The 26,184-nt window shown below is 35.9% G+C and overlaps 1 protein-coding gene across 1 annotated transcript in view; it reads left to right on the top strand.

The window, feature by feature from the left end:
- Positions 1-13,094: 13,094 nt before the first annotated feature.
- LOC106067018 (uncharacterized) overlaps positions 13,095-26,184 on the top strand; it is a 29,528-nt gene continuing 16,438 nt past the window's right edge. The window contains exons 1-11 of the mRNA XM_013226121.2: positions 13,095-13,205; positions 16,852-17,675; positions 17,856-18,099; positions 18,236-18,530; positions 18,831-18,962; positions 19,363-19,605; positions 22,221-22,432; positions 22,572-22,686; positions 22,785-23,036; positions 23,987-24,274; positions 26,033-26,155. Of these exons, the coding sequence (XP_013081575.2) occupies positions 16,967-17,675; positions 17,856-18,099; positions 18,236-18,530; positions 18,831-18,962; positions 19,363-19,605; positions 22,221-22,432; positions 22,572-22,686; positions 22,785-23,036; positions 23,987-24,274; positions 26,033-26,155 (2,613 nt within the window). The 5' untranslated portion in view covers positions 13,095-13,205; positions 16,852-16,966. The remainder of the gene's footprint in view (positions 13,206-16,851; positions 17,676-17,855; positions 18,100-18,235; positions 18,531-18,830; positions 18,963-19,362; positions 19,606-22,220; positions 22,433-22,571; positions 22,687-22,784; positions 23,037-23,986; positions 24,275-26,032; positions 26,156-26,184) is intronic.

Raw genomic sequence — 26,184 nt, 5'->3', positions numbered from 1 at the left:
TATTAAGGGACTATAAATTCATATTAGAATATTTTTCAAATTATTCAAAAGGTCCTTTATACAGAATGAATAATGAGCTGTAGGTCAGGAGAATGCGTTACTGCAGTAAAGAATGCCAGAAAACGCTTTTAGCGTCGAGGCTTCGCCCCGAACCTCAATGATGAATAATAAGCTGTAGATGTCAGGAGAATGCGTTTCTGCAGTGAAGAATGCAAGAAAACACTTTTGAATACGGGGCGAAGCACTAATAAATAATGAGCTGTAGATGTCAGGAGAATGCGTTTCTGCAGTGAGAAATGCAAGAAAACTTTTTTGGCGTCGGGGCTTCGCCCCAAACACCACTAATAAGTAATGAGCTGTAGATGTCAGGAGAATGCGTTTCAGCCGTGAAAAATGCAAGAAAACGCTTTTGGCGTCGGGGCTTCGCCCCGAACACCACTAATAAGTAATGAGCTGTAGATGTCAGGAGAATGCGTTTCAGCCGTGAAAATGCAAGAAAACGCTTTTGGCGTCGGGGCTTCGCCCCGAACCCCATTGATAAATAATGAGCTGTAGATGTCAGAAGAATGCGTTTCTGCAGAGAAAAAAGCAAGAAAACGCTTTTGGGGTAGGGGCTTCGCCCCGAACCCCACTGAAGATGCTTACAGCGCTCTCCAGACCCCCAAGCTTGCAAGAGAAAGACTGTTTTTTTTCTGTTTTTTTTCGCCGAAGATTGAGAAACAGTCTTATTTTATACTCATATATCAAATATATATATATATATATATATATATATATATATATATATATATGCTGTACGCACGTTTATGCACAGGGTTAGGGTTTACTGGGCGTTAGGGTTAGGGTTTTGAAAAAAATCGCCCCCCCCCCCACTCCAAAGTTCTGGATCCGCCAGTGCCTAGACTAGACACATAGGATTCTCTTCGAGTCCGAAGATTAGTGAGGAATACAGTATGTCCCGTGGCTGCGCAGCCCCAGCGGTGACCTACATATTTTGCCACATCCAGGGCAAGCATAACCATGGTCTGCAGGTGGTCGATTTAGATTTCCTTTTTGCCGTCTGCGTTTGTCCTCGGCAACGGATTTTCTTTTGGTCTCAAATGTGTATCCCGCGGCCTTCGTGAGTGACCTCCAGCCGCATGCAACCAGGTGCTCTCTTCTATGTCAGCCACGGAAAGTTGACGCCTAAGCTGGTCTTTGAAGCGTTTCCGTGGGGCGCCTCTGTTACGTCGACCACCTTTTAGCTGTCAAGACTGCCTTTGGCATACGTTCGTCTCCCATACGAGATACGTGCCCTACCCAGCGTAACTGTCGGACCATAAGAAGTCCCTCTATACTGTCAATACCGGCGTTCGTAAGGACATCGCTGTTTGTAGTGCGGTCTTGCCACCGTATGTCCACGATGAAGCGCAAGCATCTTTGGTGGAAGCGCTCAAGAAGTCTTAGTTGTTTTCTGTATAGTGTCCAGGTCTCAAAGCCATATAGAAGGGTTGAGAGAACCACCGCCTGGTAGACATTGATTTTTGTAGGCAGGCGGAGCGATTTGTTCCGCCAAACTCTCGGCTGAAGGCGTCCAAAAGCGCTACTGGCCCTGGCCAGACGGTTATCAACTTCCCTTGAAAGTGAGGCACCATTTGACACTAAACTAAATAAATATGTGAAGTGGTCTACCACGTTAAGAGGCTGTCCGTTTACAGTGATCCTTTGGGCTGAGTATGTTTTATCGGGTGACTTCTGGAACTTCTGTTTTCCCGAGGTTTTTAGATAGACCGAAAGAGGCGGCAGCGTATGCAAATTCGTTTACCGCGTCCTGGAGATCATGTTCATTGTAAGTTAGCAGGGCGCAATCAGAAGCTCCGTAATGACCATCTCCTTTGTTTTTGTATGGGATAGTAGATGTCACAGATGCCATTATAGATTTATTTGTATATTTCACATTTAAAAGCTTATGTGTAAATAGAAATATAAACCCTTGACTGAGCCTCAGGAATTACCCCACAAATCTAGATCCTTGACAGCGCCTCAGGTTTTACCCGAGACGTAATTACGATGTTGCAAATCTATTGGTTGATTTGAAAATAAATAAAGACATTTTAGCGCCAGAGAATTGAGGAGAGTAGAAAGAACGCCAGTCGATGAAAGAACTTCCTAGTAGACAGTCGCGTATTCTAAGAGCTCTGATTTAAAGCCTTTGTAATATTTTTTGTGCTTGTTGATCTGTAACTTGTACATAAGCTGTACTTACGTTTTATATTTAAATAAAGTTCCAGAGTTGTGTTTTGACAAAGAATCTTTTATTGTGAATACTAGATCGTCATTTATTAAACTATTTTAATTCAAGTGAAATCCCCGGCACCACAACACACGTTGTGACATCTGGCACTCCGACTAATACAAGTTTATGGACAACTTCTAACGAATTTTATTCAAGATCTAGGACCAATTTCTAAACTCTTCAAAGGAACTTCATTCTTATTTAACGGAGGACAGAATTTCAGTGTTTAACAGGTCAGTTGGTTATCGATAATTCTTTTATAAAGATTTTCGTTAGAGTTACGTCTAACTCACGAAATCTATTATTATATGTAATTGGCAAAAGGAATAAGACCAATATACATAATAACTGGCATTATATAAAAGACCAGTAAAGCAAATAACTGGCATTATAGTCATTATAAAGAAGACCAGTAATTAATCATTTGTCTGGCACAAAGTAAACAGAAGACCAGATTTAACCAACTGTTAAACCAGTAAAAAAAGTACTCGGCTCAATAGATCTATATATCGAAGCTTACGACTCCAGTGAAATACAATTTTACTGTCAAGTATTATTAGCAAATTGAGGCTTCAAGAACTTTGTCACTATATTATTATTATATCTGAGATAAAGCTAAAATCCAGATATTGTACATTTTGCTCCAATACAAGAAACTAACAAAAAAATTAAATATGGCTTCCGGTTCTAGAACACAACGACTCCTTGAATTGATGGAATTAGCAAAAGAGAAGCAAATTCCTAAGCCAGACCTGTGGCAGAACGTCAAGAAGATAAAGAAGCAGAAAAACAAAGAGAATATCAAACAAAAGAACATTGTAACATGACTTTAACAACAGACATAATAGGTGAAGCCATAGCTTTAGCAGAAAAACTCAATATTCCTTCACATTAACGAGAAAGATGGTTTGATAATAAATTAGCTGAGATAGACAGAGAAGATGACAAAAGACGGCAAGAAGAACTAAAACGAGAATTATTAAAATTGAAAAATACCGAATTCAAAGCTGAACAAAAGAATGATGCAACATTAACAAGAATATACCAGAAAGCTCAATTAAGAGAGCGTACAGCATATCTCGAAGATGGATTTCTCAAGAAGACTTCTTTTCACAAGTGCAATGTAATTGAACAAATATATGTACCAGAGAAGTACAGAAATCAAATAATCAAAGCAAAGCATGAATTTTATGACACCAAACATATGAATATAACAAGTACTAAGAAGAGAATTGCCAAAGAATATTATTGGCCTAGCTTGACCAAAGATGTCAAGAAATACATTAATAATTGTTCACATTGTCAACATGGTTATTGTGAGAAGAAACAAACTCAAAAGAAAAGCAACATAACTAAAACAAAGAACAAAGAAGACTACAAAGCCAGAATTGACAACAATGAATCTATGCATCATGACTCAAGTAAATCTACAGGGACATCACTGCCTACTACATGTCCATCCCTACCCACTACATGTCCATCCCTACCTGACAATACAAGCCCATCCCTACCAAGTACTTTCCCATCCCTAACCACTGATGATGACTTCATACATCAAGACTTGAACAAGACTGCATCTGCATCATTATCTACCAATAATATGGTATTCATTGAAAATTCTTGCTACAATCAAGACAAGTCTCAAGAACCAGAAGCAGAAACTAAAGAAACTTATACTCAATCAACTTTGGCTATACCAGACAAAAGAAAAACTATGCAACTTGACTCTAACACTCATACAAGTATTCCTCATTTGAAAGAATGTGAGTCAACTCAAGAAGCCATTACAACCATGAACATTGGAAGTCAAAGAATATTACATGAACACATGAAATCAAGATATTTTGCTCAAGGAGATCAAGTCAATTTACTGTTGCCAAATTGGAGTAACAAGCTATTCCACAAATGGCAAGGTCCATTTACCATCACCAGAAAGATTTCCAACCTGCTTTATGAAATCAATGTCAACAAGGTTACCAGAGTATTTCATGTTCATATGTTTGAACATTACCATGAAACAGATAATGAAGACATCAAAGCAGAAGTTGATAATTTTACAAGCTTAGCAACTATTCCTGAGGAAGAAGAAGAAACATCATCAACACCCATTCCTGAGATAGATGTTTCATTACCAGCATCAAATCAAATTGACATTCCAAAGGTCATCACTCTGGATGATATATCAACATCAAATCAATTTGACATTCCCAAGGTCATCACTATGGATGACATAGCATTACAGAAAGTGAAGGACACTAAAGTGTTTACAGACCATGCAGATTTCTTTACCAGTGTTTCTGAAACATTTTTAGTCCTGCAATTTGAAAGCAACTCAGAGAGCAACAACATTGACAACACCAAGTTTCATCCTCCGTCCACTCAAAGGGCAACTTTTCTTCAGAAAGGAACAAATGAACTTCTTCAACATTGCTGTATTGACCGATTGAACTCAGACATGTTCAGTCATTGCTCTATTGAACATTCTAATGCAAAGCATTCTGCTACCATTGTTCTACAGCGTCAAAGTTCATCAACCAGAAAATTGAGTTTTGGTTTCGGACAGTTCTTATTTTCACCAAACTCAAACGCGGTTCAATCAGACATTATCTGTGAGATCAATATGACATGGAGACAACAGCTTCATAAACTGAAAGACCCTTTCTTCAAGTTTAGAAAACGCGTACACACATCCATGACATCCATGAAAATAAAATTTCCTGTATAATAAAAGAATTAAAGTTGAAAATTAGTATTTACTAATTTAATTTTAATGATTCAAGGCTTGAAATTCGCACAAGCGAAGTAAACAAAATGTGGGTGAACGTTGAATATTCCTCAAACAAGTGACTGTTGATTTGATGTCTCTTGTCTATTTATTTAATGTGCAATTCTAAAATGTCGAATATTAAACGCAGAGTTCATTCAGAATGTAGGTTTTTTTTTTAAACAATAGTGTACATAGAAGTTTTTTTTTTTCATAAATATTAAAGGTCCATTGTTGTGTCTCTCATTTATTTATCCTATAACTATGAAGAAAGGAAACAAAGAGCAGAAAAGAATTATTTGACCAACGAAATCTTTTTTTCAAAAAGATAGTTCTCAGAAAGCCGCCACATAAGGAACTTATAATTTTGTAGCGTACAATATTGCCCAGAAGTAAAAAGAAAACTTTCTTATGGAGAATTTGTTAACAATGTATGAATCAAGTTTGTGAAGTTTTATGTCCAGATAAGAAAAATGATTTTGAGTTTATCTCCAAAAACTTCAACACCTAGATTTGAATTGGACAATCAAAGGAAAACATTATAGTTTGCCACAAAGATTAGTAGCCTAGCGATAGGTTCCGTTAGATAACTGTGAACAAAAGCATCGACGCCAATGCTACAGCACAATTTGTATTATTTATAAGAGGAATAAAAAAAAAACAATCTTTGACAGAGCATGCATGCATTTATAAACACTATTCTGTTGCTAATGAATTAGCAAGCATGTGATCTAAAGGGGAAGACAAAAGGTCCAGATGTTTTTGTTGATTCTTTATCTTATCTGAAATTGTTAGAATTTTCAATAAAAAATCAAATCTAACTACTAAGAGAAGAAGGTTGTTTTTCGACACGACATCACAAAGCGAGACATTCTCTTTTATAAAACTGTCTTAAATATTGAAACAGTCATCAATGTAACAGTAATGCTTGTAATTGTAAATAGCCTACTTTTCATTACCGCGTTTTATACATACACAATTTCAAGAGTCCCTTGATTTCATTCAATATGAATACTCTGCTGGGCTTTACTATACGTAGATAGAGAGAATTGGGGAATACAACATATATAAAAAAATTAAAAAGTATCGTTTTAGAAAAACATTTTAATATGAAATATTTGAAAATTTGGTCATGGTATTTCAGCATTTTTTTTGTTTTCTGTCTCAGGAAAAATTAAATGTTCAAATTCGAGGAAACCATCTTAAATTGTTGACAATATCACATTAAAAGTTTCAAGCAACAACTTCTTCTAATTGCCAATCAGCTAAAAATGACTTGTCGCATTCTAGTGGGGTAAATTCACTAACTAATGTGAAGGAATTAAGGCAAGCTTAGTTTGACACAGTTTTCCAAATGTAGGCCTAATAGTTCTTGCTCAGAGAATGTGTATAATGTTTACATCGCCATTCACACGAAAGCATTTTTTTTTCAGTAATGATACTTAGAAAAAGCTTTGTCAGAGATAAACGGGTGAGCCTCACAGTTCACATTTGAGAACCACTCTCCAATTAGAAAACAGTTATGACAAAATACTAGAGGGGGAAGCGATATAATTTAAATATTAGTTAAAATATAATCAATTAGTAATATTATTAACATAAATTTGTAGGCCTATATAAATTGTGTGATTTCTCTACCAAAATTCCCCCCCCCCCCCCACGTATTATGTTTTTCTTGTTCATTTTACAACTGTCTCATTACTACATAGATAATAATAATAATAATAATAATGTGTGTGATCAAATGGACTGACACCGACCTACATGACATTGACAGACTCACTAGAAAATTACTAACCAATTTAAGTTTCGATGCCTACACCCCAAGTCCTCCACCTTAAGGTTATACCTGCCCAGGAAGGATGGGGGTCGTGGATTGCAGAACATCTTCAAATTGTGTAAAAAAAAATACGATCAAAACTGCTCGCCTCCAGCAACAAATTAGTTTCCTTCCTACGGAAATACGACTCCGATGCAACCCCTCTGAACCTACACAATGCTGACGTCAATGTCGGTTTGGACGACGTAGGGCATGAGATTCGCCAATGGGAAGAAAAAACACTCCACGGAAAATTTCCGGCTTCATTACATGGGGACAACATCGACAAGGCTGCTTCCTTAACATGGCTCAAAGCAGGTCATCTCTACCCTGAAACAGAAGGCTTTGTTACAGCAATACAGGACAGAGTAATCAGGACAAAAAATTACGAGAAGCATATCCTGAAACTCAATGTTGTCGACAAATGCCGAAAATGTGGAAATGTGGGCGAGTCGATTGAACACATTATGACAGGATGTCCAGCCCTATCAGAATCAGCCTACCTAGGTTGCCATACCACTGTCTCATAATTTAAGAAAAACTGAGTTAGAAAAACAAAGAAAATATGGGAACCTAGGCTTGGAGATTAAGAGTCTATGGAAATTGTCCAAAATAACAATATACCCCATTGTTATATCAACCGAGGGGATAATAACAACTGACCTCACAGACACTTTCAAGGCCCTTAACATTCCTAGGAACATCTTCGTTGCTTGTCAGGGGGCGGTACTGCTGCAGACCTGCCACATCACCAGAAAATTCCTCAGTGGAAACTGTTAAAGGCAGTGGCGTAGCTAGAGTATATGATGCCTGGTGCGGTACCTCATCTTGATGCCCCCCCCCCCCCAAAAAAAAAAAAAAAAAACTAATTAATAACATTGCAAAACCTGTTCAAAATAATATGTATTCATTAATCAAATATTGTTAATTAAAAAAAAATCACTTTTACATAAACATACTACAAATGAATTTTACGCGCTTTCTTGCTGGCAAAAGTATCAATAATTTTATCGAAATCCATTTTTTTCCACCAGCTCTTGTTCAATGGACAAAATGGCCAAATTAGTGAGTCGTAAATTTTTCATCGTTGATCGCATGTAATTCTTGATCAGTTTAAGTTTGGAAAAACTTCTCTCGCATGTAGCGACGCTTACCGCAATAGTAAAAAAATATGCGAATCATGATGACGATATTCGGGACTGAATCATCTAGCTATTTTTTTATAAAATTCAAGAGCTCAACAGGTCTTTGTTTTGGAAATTCGGAGGCTTCTGATGAAACTGTGACAAACCGTTGAAGCCGCTTTCGCTCCCGCAGAAATTCGTTTTTATCAATGTCGCTAGGAGTACTATCGAGATTGATTTCGACCTGAGGATTTAATAGCCGGGAAGGCGACAAAAATTCATATCTATCTGATACATTATGAAGTTGCTCAAATCGGGTGATTATTTCTTGAACAATCCTGTCCAAGGTAGAATAAATTTCCCTTCGTAGCTCTTCTTTGTGTGTAAGTACAGAATAGTCAATTTTCTCACCAGGCATCTTTTTCTTCAGGCCAATACGTTTTGAGGTTCTGTACTGATTCTCAGATCTGAGCACACGCTTTCGGCAAAGGTAATGCTGGCTTCAGCGATGTCCTCTCGATTACTACTTAAAAATGTCTCTAATGTTATTAGTTTGAGTGAGCAGTCTCGAATAGACAATCCTTGTTTTTGAAGGTAGAATTGCGCATCATTAATTTCAGTTAATACAGGAGCCCAAAATCCAAGATAGGTGAGAAAATTAAAAGACTGAACAGCAACCAATAATCCACCTGCTTAAGATCTAGTCGATGAATTTTCATCTCTGCTAGTTAATGTCTCCAGAGTTTGAGCAGGCAATGAATAGTGACTTCTAGAATACGTTTTTGGACACCGTAGTTTTGACCTTTCATGACCGCAGCATTATCATAGCCTTGACCCCTGCAGTCCATTATGTCTAAGCCATCCGAACGCAGTTTCTCTAGAATCATCTCAGCGATTCCAGCAGCATACATGTCCTTTGTGTCGATGAAGTCAATAAAAGACTCACGAACCTGCACCCCGTCATTAGCCTATCCATGACAACGTACCGTAAAATTTGGGAAGTTTGATCCAGCTTTAAGATGTCAGGTGTACTGTAAAAAATAATAGAGAAATATTTGGCTTGTTTTACTTGCTGCATGATTTGTTTTTTTAGCGTGATCCCCCAATTTTGTAATAAATTCCATTTTGTATTTGTGGAGAATCAAGAGTGGATCGTACGTTGATAGTAATTTTACTAACTCTCCAGGTTTTCATCTATTGTATAATCAAATCTTGGGCCTTGTTGTCAATACTGTTCCCTACTCTCAGGCAAACTTCAAGTTCCCTCCAAGCAAGCGATGACTGAATGTGAGCTCTGCTGGTCTCATGTTTTTCTACTTTCGGGGATAACCTCCACCACTCATTGAATCCATCTTTGGATTTAAATGAAGATGATGAAATCTTAACAAACGTGGCCCCTTTACATTTAAGGAGGGAGAGGGCGGTACTTACGGCCTACGAGCGCTACAAAAGAGGCGACTCTAGGCTACCCACCACAATCTTAGTGCAACAGTGGAGAGAGAGGAACCGCATCATACAAATGCGATCGTTCCTCCACATTGCGGCCAATTTGACAAAATCAGCTGGGCTCTCCACTGATAGAATTCCTATTAGAAAAATTAATACTTGCCCTCCGTGGAGGAGATTTACGGCCCCACAAATAAACATGTCCCTTATAGGACAAGAGGGAGCCACCAAGAGGCGATTAACACCTGCCATACTCCAAAACTTGGCATCAGCTACACTAAAGTCCTACCCATCCGATGCCATTTTCTGCTATACCGATGGGTCGGTAATGAGGGACCCCGATAAATCTGGGTATGGGGCCCTTATAGACTACACAGACCGGACAGAACCAGAGATGATGATTTCTCCGTCTGAGCTTAAAAGGGTTTTGAGGCGCCATCCAGACTAGTCTTGAGCACTGTTCATCATTTTGTTTACGTTACAGTATTACAATTAACTAGTTAGTTTTAAAAAAACTCGTAATAAAACAAAGGTTAGCTTATTTTAAAAAATTGACATTACAATAGAATTATTTCCAAAAGTAAACTATTAAGAATCATAAAGAAATGAATAAACTAAGACAATTGTTTAGAGCTAGAGTTTAGAAATATATTTGTAAACTTAATATCTAGATTAAACCAATGGACTAAACAATGAAGTAAAAAAAGGTTGGCCTATCTTCTTCTTCTTCTTTATATTACAGAGCATTGATCAGTGTAGTAACAACATGTAACGTGTGTCCGAAATAAATCTAGTAAATTAGATTCAAACTGTTCTATAGCTTACATTGTATTGAAGAAATAGTCAAGGAGATGAAACAAAATAGGGCCATGACTAGTTTATAAATCGTTAGTTCATGTTTAAAATACAGTCGTTTATGTTTGTTCGTGTCCATGCAATTAGTCGTTTTTACTGAAACGCTCAGGGAAATAGGAAATTAATACACACTGGGGGAATTTTGGTGCCCCTCTCCACTTTGTGCCCTGTGCGGCCCGCACCACCCGCACATTGGTAGCTACGCCACTGGTTAAAGGGACTACAATGAATTTTGTTTCTCTTTAGCGAAACTCGACCCTGGCAGCGCCAGAGAATGACTACTCGTTCATTTCTAACATAATAATAATACACCAACACCTAGCTTTGTCACATAATTTGATCAATAGGAATACTCCTCCCTATTACAAATACTCGCCACAGGGGGTTCTCGAGTCTACTGATCTCTTATTATACTGGGGTAGGCCTAGTTTGACTGACACAACAGTAGATTTTAGTAGCCCTGATTTTCATTTTAAAGAAAAACCGCTACCATTATTGGCATCGCCGTACCACTGTCTCATGATATAAGAAAAACTTAAATGAAAAAACAAAGAAAATATGGTAACCTAGGCTTGAAGATTAAGCGTTTATGGTAGTTATCTAAAATAACAATATACCCCATTGTTATATCAACCGAGGGGATAATGACAACTGACGTCACAGATGTCTTCAAGGCCATTTACATTCCTAGAAAGATTCTCGTTACCTGTCAGAGGGCGGTACTGATGCAGATCTGCCACATTCCCAGAAAATTCCTCAGTGGACACTGATAAAGGGACTACGATGATTTTTGTTTCTCTTTAACGAAACTCGACCCTGGCAGTGCCAGAGAATGGGTACTCTTTCTTTTTTAACATAATAATAAACGTAAACACAAACATAAACACGAGAGCTAAAAATGACAAACTAATCTAATACAAAGCTTTTGAACAGATATGTCTTAATGTTCTTCTTGAATGTAGAGAAGCATGCCATGCTGTCTGTCTGAGATCTATGGGGATTCAGTTCCAAACCTTTGGTCCGTGTACCAAAAAAAGCCCGCAAACCGTAACTTTTGAGGGAGAAACGTGGCATCGCTAGAAGCGTTGAGTCCATGGAGCGCACTGTTCTTTGACTTTGTTCACTTCACTAAGGTACAAGGGTATTTCTTTGTTGTAGATGCACTGATGACATAGCGTGGCCACCTTGTATTCGATTCTCGCTTTCCCAGGAAGCCGATGGAGTGTGTGTAAGAGCGCAGTAGCAGAATCTTGTCTTGTTTTCCGTTGCAGTTTGGCGATTTTGTCATCAGGTAAACCTGCTAGCACTGTGTTGCAGTAGTCAAGCGGCAGAATATGAATGCTACAGCTAGCATTTTGTTGACTCCGTCGTCAAATATGGTCGGATCTGGCCTAATTTGCACAGCTGCAGATAAAGACCTTGGCAGAGCTGACGTATGTGTAGGTCGAACGATAGTGTTGGGTCGAAGAAAACTCCAAGATTGTGAGCTACGTGAACAAAAGGAATCTGGCAGCTCGTGAAATAACTGTGAGTCATCGGCAAAGAAGTGATACAAGATGCCAGTTGGTTGTATGACACCTCCGAGTGGGTATGTATACAAAGTGAACAATACTGGGCCTAGAACTGATCATTGGGGCACTCAGTACTTCAAGGGTAAGCTTTTTGACTCAGTCCCGTTAGCCACGACACTTTGGGTGCGTTCAGTCAGGTAGGATCTAAGCCACTTTAGGACGATTCCTGCTAAACCTAAATTTAAGTGGCAGAAAATCTGACCGGGCTCTATATATAGCAGTCTATCGTATCAAAGGCTGTGGACAAGATCAGCATGGTTAGGTGTGATATGTGGCCTATGTCTGAATTGTGAATCATAATCTTCAAATACAAAACGTAATAAAATACTCAGAAAGACACAACAATAAAGGCACATTCCTTGTTCCATGTGCTAGGACAAATGTGTACAAATGCTTCTTCTTCCCTAGTGCAATTAGAGCATGGAATGGGTTGTCTGAACCAGCCAGTAAAACCAATGACTTGGCAGAATTAAGCCATTGGTTAAACTGCATGACTATATTGACCTAGGAACACGCGCAGGACGTAATCATCTTTTCTGAAGTAACGTCTGTATTTTTAAGATTAGAAAGAATTGACACTAACACGATGCGCTCCAGAATCTTTTACGGGAAGGGAAGATGTGATACCGGGCGATAGTACAATATACTACACTATGGCTCTGTCAGTAAATAAGTTACATCTTAATTTTACCACCTCATCCCACTATAATCCATATCTACTGATAAATTTCAGAAGTGGGCAATACATCTACAATATCCCTCAATCAATATAAATAATAAATCTATGCGCGATCTCTAAATGATTATATACATTTTGCTGAGATTAAAGAGATAACAAAAAAAAAAAAGAAAGTGTGAATGTAAAATGAAAAACCTCTCCACTAGATTTTTTGTTCCATTTTGGTCTGTTTGTAAAATTAAATAATACAAATGCTATGACTATGTGGATCTTTTTTTTCCCATTGAATTAGGCTTAGAATAGATTTAGATCAAGAGTCTAGATCTAGCGCTTGTTTTCCGTCATGCGCAAAGTTGAAATGATGTCATGGACTACTTCTTGTTTACTAATAAAAACTTCAAAATTGTATTAACAAGTAAATACTATACAATTTTGTTTTTAAAAACATTTATTAGAGTCAATGAGGATATATTTATTTTATACCATAAGCTAATCATATATCATCATTATACTAATTTGACAATAAAATTTCGTAAAAAGTAATGGACTTATTATCGGAAGTTGTAGAATCACAGAGGCTAATTTCCGTGTTGGCAATTAATGGCCGAACCCAGTGGCCTATTTATTAACTCATGACTACAAACAATGCCGACTAAATATTAATCGTCTAAAGTAAGGTTTTGCTTTTTGCTCCTCAACATTTTACAAAAAAAATGAAATAGCTCAACATGCCTTTAACTTGCTTTATGTAAAATTATGACAATGCAATGCATTTTGCAATAATAAAACATCAAGCAATGGGTTGTTGAAAAAGTTTTAGTGGAAAAAATGAAAATATTGAAACTAAGAAAGTAGAAACTGTTTAGTAAAGTTAGTTGGGTCGGTAGTAGAGTTTTGGACACTAGATCGAGATCTAAGCCTAGGTAGTCTGGATCTAATCTAGATCTAGACTTCTATTAATATAGCCTGGTCTAGAATAGATCAAGAATTTAGATTTTCTATAACAAGACTTCGACTTTCTATTCTATAATCTATAGACTAGTGTAGAAAACTAGGACTAGATCGAGTCTACTACTATTAGATATTAACTATAAACTAAGACACTTAGTTTAGACTACTTAGAGTCCTAGACAGTCACTGACAGTTTTCTTTTTTTATTATAACAATATATAACTATTTCTTATCACTGTTTCATAAAATGCGCCTTAACTCCATTCTTTGTTTGTCACTGATGTCACAGCAATGCAGTTGGTCAGACATCCCCTCCCTCTCTCTCTTAAGTCTACATTATTCCTCTTACTGCAGTTTTTTTTTTTTTGTGACTCAACATTGTACTTGTTTGAAAGTGATTTGGATTTGGGAGGGAGGTTCCGTTTCCATGCTGTGGGAGACGAACAGCATTTTTTTACTGGTCCAAATCACCCCTTCCCTCAGTAAGTTGTCCCATTTATGTCACTATCATTGATTACACATTATTCAAGGCTTTTGGTTAGACCAGAAGATTCTCCCTATGGTTGATACTACTTACACACTACAAGGCTTTAGCAGTATTGGTATTGGTCAGACCAGTTGTACCTATGAATGCTAACCTTGTACCTGGCTACCAGGTATACATTCAAATATATTGTATAGGTATATATAATATTTGGTGGTCTCCTACCCACCCCCTCCCCTCTGTAGAGTAAATTATAACATGTTATATTACATCATTTGATTTTTTTAAATTACTTAGCTGTAGTATGTTAATTTTTTTTTTAAATCATCATTAGCATCTTTACATTTACGTATCTAGATCTATATTACAATCAAGCTTTTTAAACATTTCAGTCTAAAACATTATAAAAATATTGCATTAAAATTGCATATATTAAAATATCTTGAATGGTGTCCAGTAATGATCAATAATGTGAGATGCAGAAAATGATTGGACACGCTCTTTATTTTTACTTCAGTTCAATTTAAAATGTAGGCAAAGAAACAACATGTTTTCATGTCTATTTACAAGTCTACAATACCAGTCTCATGTGTTTCATTTACCATCAGGCTTTAAAATAGCATCAAGTCATGACTCCTGCCCTTCTCCCGAAGAGGTAGAATAATGGAAATTTCCATGCATGTCAACTTCAACTTAAAGAAAAATATATTGAGACAAAATATGTCTGATGTGTAGAAAAATGGAGACTTGTATAGTAGTATAAATTTACACATCTGAAGTAAAAAATGAGGAGATGTCTACATTGAACAAATAATGTGTCCCTAAATGATCAATTACTTATATGTAATAATATCTAGAGTAATCTAGATCACCCAGTTATCTAAATCTAAATATAGATCTAGGTATCTAGAATTTTATAGAGATCTAATGTAGATCTAGAATCTAGATGAGATAAGAATCTTGGATATTCTAGTTAAATATCTCTTGTCACTGTACACCTAGATTAGAATCTATCAACAAAGTTTTAGGGTCATGATCTCTATTTATTTCTTAAAATAGATTCTTCATCTAGTCATCTTTTTGTTTCTAAGCTGTAGGCTCTTTTGCAGTCTTATGCTCATATATATTTCACATTGCCTTAAAGAGTGTTGGTTATGCTGGGTTTTGAGGTAATGTGAGTCTCTCTGAGATGGAGTAAGTTTTGTGGGAGTAGAAAGGTGTGTGGGGTTTATCCTCTCTATATAAGCTAATGTTGTTTGTCCAGTTCTGAGTTGGAGTTTGTTATGGGGGTAGGAAAATGATATTGCCAAGTTTGGCCAGTGTATCCTAATGCTTTTGAGTCACTCTTGTTTACAATTACAGGCTAACATTGACTTAACAATTTACTGGTCTTGTTATTATTTGGAAGTCCTCTCTTCTACTACAGGCATCAATACAAATTATACTTTTACAAGGTTCCTTTTTTTTCTGTGTTTGTCATTTTTTTAAACAAATTCAAGTTAAAAATATAACTTATAACAAATTCAAGTTGAAAATATAACTTATAACTTATATATAACTAGTCTCCATCAGCTTCTTCAGCTTGTCATTGAAGTAAACTTTGAACTGTAAATCTTTTGACACATAAGTAAAAATGTGTGCTCTTTTTCTAAGATTGATATAGCAGTTTCGCACTATATCCTAAATAGAAGATCTGTAGATTAAAATGCTAAGGACTAAAAAATAAACGTGGTTGATTAATATGCTTTAGAATGAAATTCTAGCATTCAGAATGTGAAATGATGGACACATATTTACAAGGTGCTAATTCTTTAATGTGCATGAAAAGAAAGTCGCCATTAATTTAATTGTTGTACATTTGATACAGGCTGGTCTCAAGCTGATATTATAAATAATGGATCCAAAAAATGTTTCTGATCATATCACATTTTAAAAGGAAAGGCTTAAATTTGTTTGAAACTGTTCCTATTTTTTTAGGTGAACTTTTGTGTCTTGTGCTGATTGAATGTAAAAACATAAACCCATCAGTTTCTACTTGCGTAACTACTTTAGAATATGAGACTTTGTTAGAACTGCCAACTCAGTTGGAACACTTCATAGAATGACTGCAAGGACTGAAATGCCTAGTTTTTGCATAATCATTAATTGTAATGTTACTAAAATGTCATAATTACCATTATATATATACATATCTGAATTTAGACCAAATCATGATTCCTTGTAAAAAGCTCTCCTTTGTATAGAAAAACAATATGTTAACCACTCTGGATAGTTTTTACTTACTATTTTCTTGCTTCAGAAGATTTTTATATACCTTTAACATATTACCATAATACTTTATAATGTTCCTAACATTGCATTGCAGAAATGGTCATCTCATGACATCTCATGTGATAAAGGTTACTGCGAGTGGTTGGCATTGTTGAATTCAGCTAGTTATATAATTGTATCAAAATCCTCATCTTCATCAGAAATTGAACCCAGAACCTCATGACATGGTCTAAATTGCACCAATGTGCCAAAAATCCCAAATCCAATCCATCCTGCAATAACTTAGTCCATCATGAGATGTATGGCTGCAAGGCCTAAACTGTTTGACTATCTAACTGTAGGGGCTTGAATTTGAATCTTGATGTAGATTTTATATTGAATGGAAATGTCCCAGAAACCCCGGTCACATTTCCAGAATAGAGATTGGACCAGAGCACACTGAGCATGCTCTACAGGCATGGAAGAAAAGCAATACTATACCAAAGCAATCATTTAAAATTTATAGAATCTTATAATAGATTTATTTTCTTCTAAATCTCAGCTAAGTTATATCAAACTTGTCATAGATTGATGCTAGCTTTACAAATAATGCCTTTTTTTTTTTTCCTTTAGGTTGCAAATGCAATCATGTAGCCACAGAAGGAAGGCAGCCTCACAAAAGCATAATAATTGTCATGACAGATTATTTACTTGATGGAAACAAACAGCATACAGATTGCAGCAAGCAATGGAAGGAAGGCAGGTTGCTGGAAACAGCACTCAGACATCTGCTCTTGCTGTTGGACTTAATGGCTCGGTGCTTCTCTCTAACTATATTGGTTCTTCAGATAATCACCCTGGTGGTTTGAATTTGATTGACCTTCCGCTGTCTTTATCAGCTTTTAATGGCTACCAGTCCAACATCACTTTAGGAAATTCTGAAGATTTAATAGTAAATTTCCCTCTGAATGGGTTATCTGATGGTGGCATTTATAAAATGTCTGATAACAGCTACATAAACTCTTCTGACTTAATGTCTAAGAGAGACAGCAAATCCCCATTAAACATCCTGGTATCTTCAGACAGTTTGCACATTCAAGGACAGAATAGCCCTGTCATCACATCTCAGTCGAGCATGCAATCTCTACATTTTCACTCCGTTGTGAGTGGGGGAGACAAGATGCTCAGTGCTGTCAACAGTCTTAATTTCAATGATCCTGAACTTCTAGGGGACTCTGCCTTTGACTCCACTTCCTCGAGTGGCCTTCCCCAGTTTGATGATGGCTTACTTTCCAGTCTGGGCTCAGGGAGTCAAGGTCTGCGGCTAGGAGATGGAACTAGTGGGACATCATTTGACCTTTTTGATGGGGGTGTCACAGACAGCTTGTCATTGTCACCTCAGCCGTTCCATGAAGCAAGTCTAATGGCAGACTCAACATCTTCTGTCTTAGATACAGGTATTTTATTTTAATAGTTCATCTTGGAAACGAAACGATAGTTTACTAACCTATATTTCACATTGTGATGTTTTTGAGACTTTAATTTCAATAATTTAAGATAATAAAAATTCCTACTAAATAAAAAAAATTCATAATTTATTGCATTAACTTTTAATTTAAAAAATTTCTTCCACTCAGGCTTATTGCAGCATCAAAGTGATTTAGACGATGCTGTCAAGTCACCAGACAAGAAAGGTTCTAGCAGTAACCTAATTACTGCCGATCCATCTGCCCTGTCTAAGTTTGGGCCTTCACAGTGCCCAGCTTGTGGCAAAACTTTCAGTAACATTGGTGCTCTGGCTAAACACAAACTGACTCACTCGGACGAGCGCAAATATGTGTGCAATGTTTGCTCCAAAGGATTCAAGCGTCAAGACCATTTGTAAGGAAAACATATTTATCACATTTTTTAATCCATGCTTGAAATTTTAATTGAGAAGAAACTTTTCCAAATTTATATTTATAATCTCTTTACCATAATACTTAAAGTTTATAATGTTCCTAACATTGCATTGCAGAAATGGTCATCTCATGACTCACTTAGATAAGAAACCCTATGAATGTCAACTACCTAGCTGTGACAAAGGTTACTGCGATGCACGCTCATTACGGCGACACTTGGAGCAGCACCATCATCTGGATCCTCAGACCATTCAAGGTCATGTCCAGGCAAGCATGGCTGCTGCAGGAATCTCCCCACCTGTCCCTCGCAATGGTAGCAAGAAACATGCAGAGGGACGTGGCAAGCAGATTAACTCCCCTGTATATAGCCCTGGCTCAGCAACTCCAACCCCAAGTCCAGGTGCTGTTGGGGTAAGCGTTACATTACCTTTGTGAGGCACCCGTTTAAAGAGTTTCTATTTTTCCTGTTAATGTTAATTAACTTTCTTCTTAATAATAATTTTTAAAAAGGCCATTCTAGGTACATTAAGAAGATTGCTGGAATAAAGGATTTCCTATAATATTTCTAATAGAATTTAAAACTTTCATAAGTGTAATAACCATAATAAATAACACAAAGTCTACAAAGATAGTAATTGATAGCTTGGGTGATTTTTAACAACCTTCTTGTATAGAAAAGAGGAACTTTAAACTGCTTTTTCTTTCACCAAGGCTGGAGGCAATGTGTTTCACTTTGATGCCCAACAACTGAAGAACAGCCAACAGCAACAGGAGTTACTTGTACAGCAAATACATCAGCAGCAAAAACTTCTTCTGCAACAACAAAAAAAGCAAAAGGAAGAGGTAGAGTATGTTTGTAGAAGACAAAAGGCTAAAATTAAGAAATATCTAGATAGTTGAATCACATAGTATTTTGAAGACAACAATGAATGTCCCCTCTCCATTTCTTAGTGTGTTTGTGTATGCCTATAACATTCATTGTGATCTAAAAAAAAAGGGGCACAGTGTCACTTAATTTAATATTAATCCTTATTACCATTCATGTCTTGAAAAGGTTTGGAAATTATTGCATGAATCTGAATCTAGTTTTTGTTAGGTTATTGGATCTTTTCACATTACTAAGCTTTCCCTTTCTGGGTATTGACAAATTAGTCACAAGGACATTTTCTTTACTCTTTTACAGGCTTCTTCAGCTGTTATTTGTTCTGAATGATTATTTCATTATTATATTTTTTCTTATTAGAAAAGTAAAGAGCAAGCAGCTGAGACAGTTTCTCAACAGTTGCAGTTTCAACTCCAGCTACAACAGCAGAAACAGCAACAGCCTGCAGACATGCTGACTGTTATCCAACAGGTGCAGCAGATTCATCAGCAGCAGCTGGAGGCTCAAAAGAAGAAAGCTGCAGCTGAAAAGGAATCCCTGGCCTCCTCAGCAGGCCTTATTTCCAATCCACATGAATCTCCAATGGCATGGGAAAAGGCTGGAGTAAGTAAATATTGAAGTTATCTGTACATCATTCTTCAGTCATCATTACAAAAAATGTTCCAGTTAAAATGGTGGGACTAAAGAAACTTGCTGGGTAATTTATACTTAGGTGACTTTATAATACTGTTTTTACTTTTAATCAGTATAAGCTAAAAAAAACCTCAGCATTGGTTGTTACTGAGATGATTATTTTGAAGGAAATTTCACTTTTATCTTGATAAGTCCTTCTTTTGCTTTCATTTAGTATAGAATTTTACCATTTTTGATTCAGATTTAGTCTTATGATGTAAATAAATTCATGCCTTCACATAAATTGACTAACACTAAAGCACTGTGTTTATGATGCAATTGGTACAGAGTCACATAGGCAAACTTGTTGGCTCACTAAGGAGGGCTGACACCATCCATCAAGCAGCCTACAAACCTTCATCATGTTCTAGCAACAATTTATAAGATAGAAGTAAAAAGAAATGGTTTTATTGTTTGCATGGATGCAAGATCGCCGGCTATAGCCGGCATGCCGGCAAAATCGAAGTTAAAAAAAAAGCTTGCCGGCAAACGCCAGTCCGACTGATTGCCGACTCAGTATTGGACTTTTTTTTTTTTTTTCACATTCACGTTTTGTACTTTCAAACTAAAACTTAATAAGTCGAATTCAAAGAAAGACAGGAAGTTACAATTCTTAAGTTACAGCGCATGCGCTGTTTCCGAACTTTCGCTTTTTATCAAAAACGTAAACAAAAGTTAGAAACAAATCCGTATGGCCCCGGCCTGAGACGCCTAAGTTAGATCTAGCAAGTAGATCTATTTATCTAGATCTAGATCTAATTCTAATAAGTTTGTTCTGCCGGCATAAAAATTGAAACCAGACCTAAAGGCTAGATCTAGTCTAGAGATCTATTCTAGATCTATTTCTACATTTTAAAATGATTTTAGAAGTTGAACGTATTTACCCGAAAATGCGAAATTACCGTACCGGATCATCGCCGTATGAATAATGATAGTAAATGATAGATAGTAACGATAGTTATAAAACTTATAATATAATAATATAGATCTAGTCTATTCTAGTCTTGCCTTTTTTAAAATAAGTTTTTTATTATTAGATCTAGTCCTAGAATCTAGATTTAATTATATCCAGGCCCAGGGACTAGACCTAGTCAGGCTAGATCTAGATAATTGGAATAATTAGTAATTTTTTTATTAGTTAGATCTAGATCTATATAGAATCTTACAGTTACAATCTACCACTAGCCTGACTAGGACACTAGGTCTAGTCCCTGGGCAGAAGCAGCATAGATCAAAAGTAGATCGTATCTATTAGTATTATTTTATAATCTATTATCAGATATAATATTCTACTAGTAAAGTCTAGATTCTAGATCTAATTAAATCTACATCTAGATCTAATAAAAAAAAAGTTATTTTAAAAAAGGCAAGACTCTAGTTTAGATCTTAGATCTAGATCTAGTAATCTAGTAGATGATTCTAGCTAGGGGCAGAGCTCACTTCTATGATCTAGCATTACTAGATTAGTGTATATAGATCTAACTTCAAGATCTGGAACTAAATCTAGAGTGTATATAATTTGGATTTAGGTCTAGTCTATACCGTAGTATACCTAAATCTAGAGAAAATCTAATATCTAGTTAAATAGTAGCTCTAGTGAAGTCTAGTGACACTCTATTCCTAGACAAGTTAAAGTCTAGACTTAGACTCAGAGAATATTGTATGTCTAGATCTCTAATACTTAATTAACTTAATACTTACTAGTTTCTTTATTAGACCTAGATATAGATAGATGTAAGTTGATGGATCTACTTTGTTACTATTATCATTGAATTAAAATGACATCTTGACTCGATGTAGATATCTAGTATAAAAATCAGTCTAAGACTAAGTACTCTAAGCTACTATTAGTTAGAAGATCCAGTAAACTAGTTCTATATTTGGTAAGATCTACTGACTACTCTGTCAGCCAATAAATATTTAGATCTATTAGATATTTTATTTGAAATAGAGTTAACTTTTAACATAGGTGTTACAAAGTTTGATTTATACTAATATAGTAGTAGTAGGTAGGCCTATCTATGTGCATATTATATATTTAAAAAAATGAAATGTTTAAACATACTTGTAGATTATAGTAATTTAAGTAAAAGCTTAGAATTTATAGTTTGTATTTAAAGACATATATATTTATATATATATATATAGCGGTAAATGTTTTATTTATGTTGAGAAGTATAAAAGTCATCATGCTTGCAGGTTTTTTGGGATTGCCGACCCCCCCTTGCAGGCAAAACGGGGCTCTGTTGCTTGCATCCATGATTGTTTGTACAAATCCTGAAAAGTCTTCAGAGTCTTGAAGCACATGAGACTGGGCCTCCAAATTATGAAGGCTACCATTCTAAGCTACCTATTATAGCCCAGTGCATAACCATCCATTGTATCATTGGATCTTACCTAACATGGTTCATGCCAAACTTTGACTCACTCACTTTTTGTCTGTCCCAGACTTGAAGAATTTTGACTCAACACGTCTGGTAAATCACTTGCTCTAGACCTATCTGTACACATGTATGCATTACTCACATGTCCTTGTCTTATCTCAGGTATACAACTTTGTGGGCACTCCCAATTCCACTGAACATTCGCCTACTGCACGCAACGACCAATCTCCCAGTGGGCTTGTTTTAGCCAGTGAATTACCCACTCGCAGCCCAGTATCCCCAGCTATTGCCCAGCCCATTAGTCCCTTGACCAGTCCAGCCAGCCGAGCATTGTGGTACAGCACATCTCCAGACACTACAACATCGATCAAAGGGTAAGAATGATATGAATTAAATATTGACTTTGTGAATTCAATACTAAATTTAGTTGAAATGTAATCATAGTTACAAAAATGAAGGATCAATCAATTTCAATTTACTGTATATTTTTGATGCAATGTCTTGTCTGTACAGGGATGACCAACCCAAGACCCAAGCATATTGTACCACTTGCGACAGATATTTCAAAAATGCTGCAGCATTAAATGGTCACATGAGATGTCATGGTGGATTTCTAAAAAAGGGCAAAGTATGTTTTGTATTGTATGAATTTTTGTAGATCTTTAAAGGCATAATTTATAGCTAACTCTTAAACATTTATTTTAATCTGACATTTTTGTTTATTAGGAAAAAGAGGGTAAGAAATCTCCTATGAGGAAGTCCTCTGGCTCCACTTCAGATATGGGTCCTCCTCTCAGAAGACCACCCCACACTTCAACACCATCCCCACAACCAGCCATTGCTCGAACATCTCCCACAACACCTACGTCCATCACCTTCTCTCCCACACCGCTGACCCCAGGACAGGCTAACAATGACCAAATGAATGCAATAGATGTGATGAATGTTGGATCTCCTTCGGATCAACTTATGCAAAATGTAAGTATAATTTAAATGTATTTATCACACATATTTTTTAATCCAAATGGTTAAATATATGGCATTTAAATGTTTTCATGTATCAGGATTGGAATCTAAAGATTAGTGCTAATAAACTTCATTTTATAGGAACTTTCAATATTTTTAATGTCTAGAAATGCATGCTACATAACCTTTCATGTAAAATTTTTATGAATTATTTGTTCTCAATGATCCAATGGTGTCTAGAGTTAATTGAGTACAAATACTTTCCTTGTACGCACACACACAAACTAGGTTTTGGTTCTTAGCATTTATATAGGTTAAAATAATTATATTGCTTTTCACTGTACATAAATAATGACTACTCTAGATATGAAAAAAAAAAAGAGTATTTTCAGCAATGCAAAATTTAATTTAGCGGACTTCTTGCTTAATGTTCTTTTAGAGCTTATAATAAGTTTTGTGTGCCATGATCAAGAATTCTTAGTCAAAAACACTTTTGGTTTATTATATGCTTTCCATTCATTACATCTAAAATAATAATTGTTAAGACTTTTGAGATCAACAAGTCTATCACAAACTTGGTCAAGTTATGCAGTAAAGCATAAAGCTTAATAAGGATATTGTGTAGACTAGTTTTTTTTCTACACTAAACATTTTATTAAAGTTAGAAGTAAAAAGAAATATCTAATTTTATTATATGTTATTTTTGTGAATTAAAGAATTTATATTAATTCTAATATTAACCTTCACACATACCATCAATGCTCTAGCATTGTCTAGTTAGTTTCAAACCTCAGTTTTATCCTTTTAAAAACATTAAACTTAATTGGAAAAATTTGATTGGGTTAGATATAGATAGCACAGTAGTTCTTGTCAAATCATCAATTATAAAAAAGTGTGCATCTCTATTTCTTTTAATTTCCTGGATTGATGATTTTAAAAAAATCTTTAAAAATATTTTTCAGTTTACAATCAAGACAGAAGGGGGCATCCTTGTCAAGACAGAAGGGGGCATCCTTGTAAAGACAGAAGGGGGCATCCTTGAATCAGCTCTTCCTCAACAAAAACATAAACATTTGCAAGAGCAGCTGTCTTCTCACATTCTAAAAAGAAGGATGTCAGAGGAGCAACAGCAACGACGCCAACAGAAAGCACCACAGCATTACCAGCAGCCAATGCGCTTTTTGGAGGAGCAAATCAAGGCACAGCAGCAGCAACAACAACTTCAAGAGCATTCCCAACAAAATATGCAGGTTTGTGGCTGGGGGGGGGCAGTTCATAAAATTTATAAAATTATCTTAAAAATTACAGACGTTCTTTCAAAAGAAAAGTTATTTGTGTCCTATTTTGTTTATATTTTAGTTTTATATAGATTTATATTCATTCACTTGTTATGCTCATCTTTTGATCTAAAAATGTCATTCAATGTTTAAAAACTGTTCTTTTTTTTTTTTAGTGACATGGAAATAGTGGGTTGGGGTGGGCAGGACAATAAATGCAGAACTAAACAGTATTTGGATATATACACATGTCTGTTTCTCATTCTTTTGCTATCATGATTTGCATTAGCAGAAAAGTAATAATAAAATTTGTAACAAGTTCTGACTTTGATAAATATAAGTGTCTAATGCTAACAAGTAATTTTGGTTTCACTAGAGCTTTAAAAACCCTATGTCTTTTTAAAAGCTGAGTGATGCTGATTAGCTTTTAAATTATTGTTTTACCCTGACAGTGATATTGATTTTTTTGGGTTACTCTATTCACAAGCTCTTAGTTGCCAGCTGGCACATTTTTTATCTACTTATTGGCTTAAGACCCTTTATAAACCAACCCAGGTATTAGTATTACATACATAGCTGTATTGTCAGTTTCTAAGCTTTGGGCACAGGTTTAGATTTCTGAGATGAATTTGTTTTTATTCATCGAAACAAATTTCTAGGGTATGTCTCTGCCTTCAGCCTGGAGGGTTTTAATAGTATGTCTGACAAGTCACTCCATCGTTTTTTTTTTTATTTCATCTGCATAATCCTGCTGGCTTTTCTTCACTTTGTAAATTTTTGATGCCAGGCCTAATACCATTCTTTGTCTTTTTATTTCTGATCAGTGATATTATGATAACTAGAGACAATTTATTCAATCACCAATGACTTTCCAACTTGTTTCTCTCTCATTATATTTTATCTATTCCATTGAAATAGAGGCTAGATTTAGTTCTTAAAAATAGGAATTTTTAACTTTCCTTTAAGTCATTACAATTTTGATCATTTCTATCAATGTTGGATTTTTAAAAAATCATATCATATAATCATATATATATATATATATATATATATGTATGGCTCCTTCTGTCTCGTAAGACAATGGATGCGCCCTGATGAGTCACTGGCTTTGGTTACGTCTTGAGATGGGGCAGAATCTGGCGTGACTGATCAAGCCAATTCAGAGTCTGCCACAGTTTGTGCATGTATATGCATCTGTGTCTATAGGGCATGTGTTTCTGTGGCCCATGGTTAATGAGGGTGTCATGTGGCAAGCACAATGACCTATTGCCTGTACTTGTCCTCAACTAATGTTAGGTACCCATTAGAGCTTGGTGGACTCAGAGGCGCCCTAAAGATCCCAAAATTAAAAATCCCAGGACTTAAACCCTGAACCCTCTGGTTCAGAAGACAATCGCTTTACCATTCAGCCACCTCATCTCATGTCACATATATAGTTTAGGGGAATTAAGGCTGACTTACAAAGAGACAGTGAAAATGCGATTGAAACAATCACAGTAATATTTATACAAATCTCTTTTCTCAAAATCATGGTTAATTAAAAAAAAAAGATTTTTTGGTGCCTGCAACTGGGCACTGTTCATCTTTTAAATGTTTTCAAGATCTTTGTAATATCAATTTTATTGTTTATTGTGATACCATGAAAGACATTTAAGAAAATAAATATTGTAGATTTTACTATGCTAGAATGCTATCAAATGAGTTTTATAATTAATATTCTCTTGACCTCAGTTTCTTTCTGGACAACTTGTTGCTGATTCAACTGGATCTTTGGCAATGGAATCTATGCCATCACGAACAGCTTCACCACATCAAGGGGAGAGAATACAGAAACTAGTGCAAAGTTTTCAGCAAGTATGCACACTTTTTTTCCAATTATTTTC

This window comes from Biomphalaria glabrata, chromosome 3 (assembly GCF_947242115.1).
Source record: "Biomphalaria glabrata chromosome 3, xgBioGlab47.1, whole genome shotgun sequence".
Classification (NCBI taxonomy): domain Eukaryota; kingdom Metazoa; phylum Mollusca; class Gastropoda; family Planorbidae; genus Biomphalaria; species Biomphalaria glabrata.
This window is presented reverse-complemented; position numbering and strand designations above follow the sequence as displayed.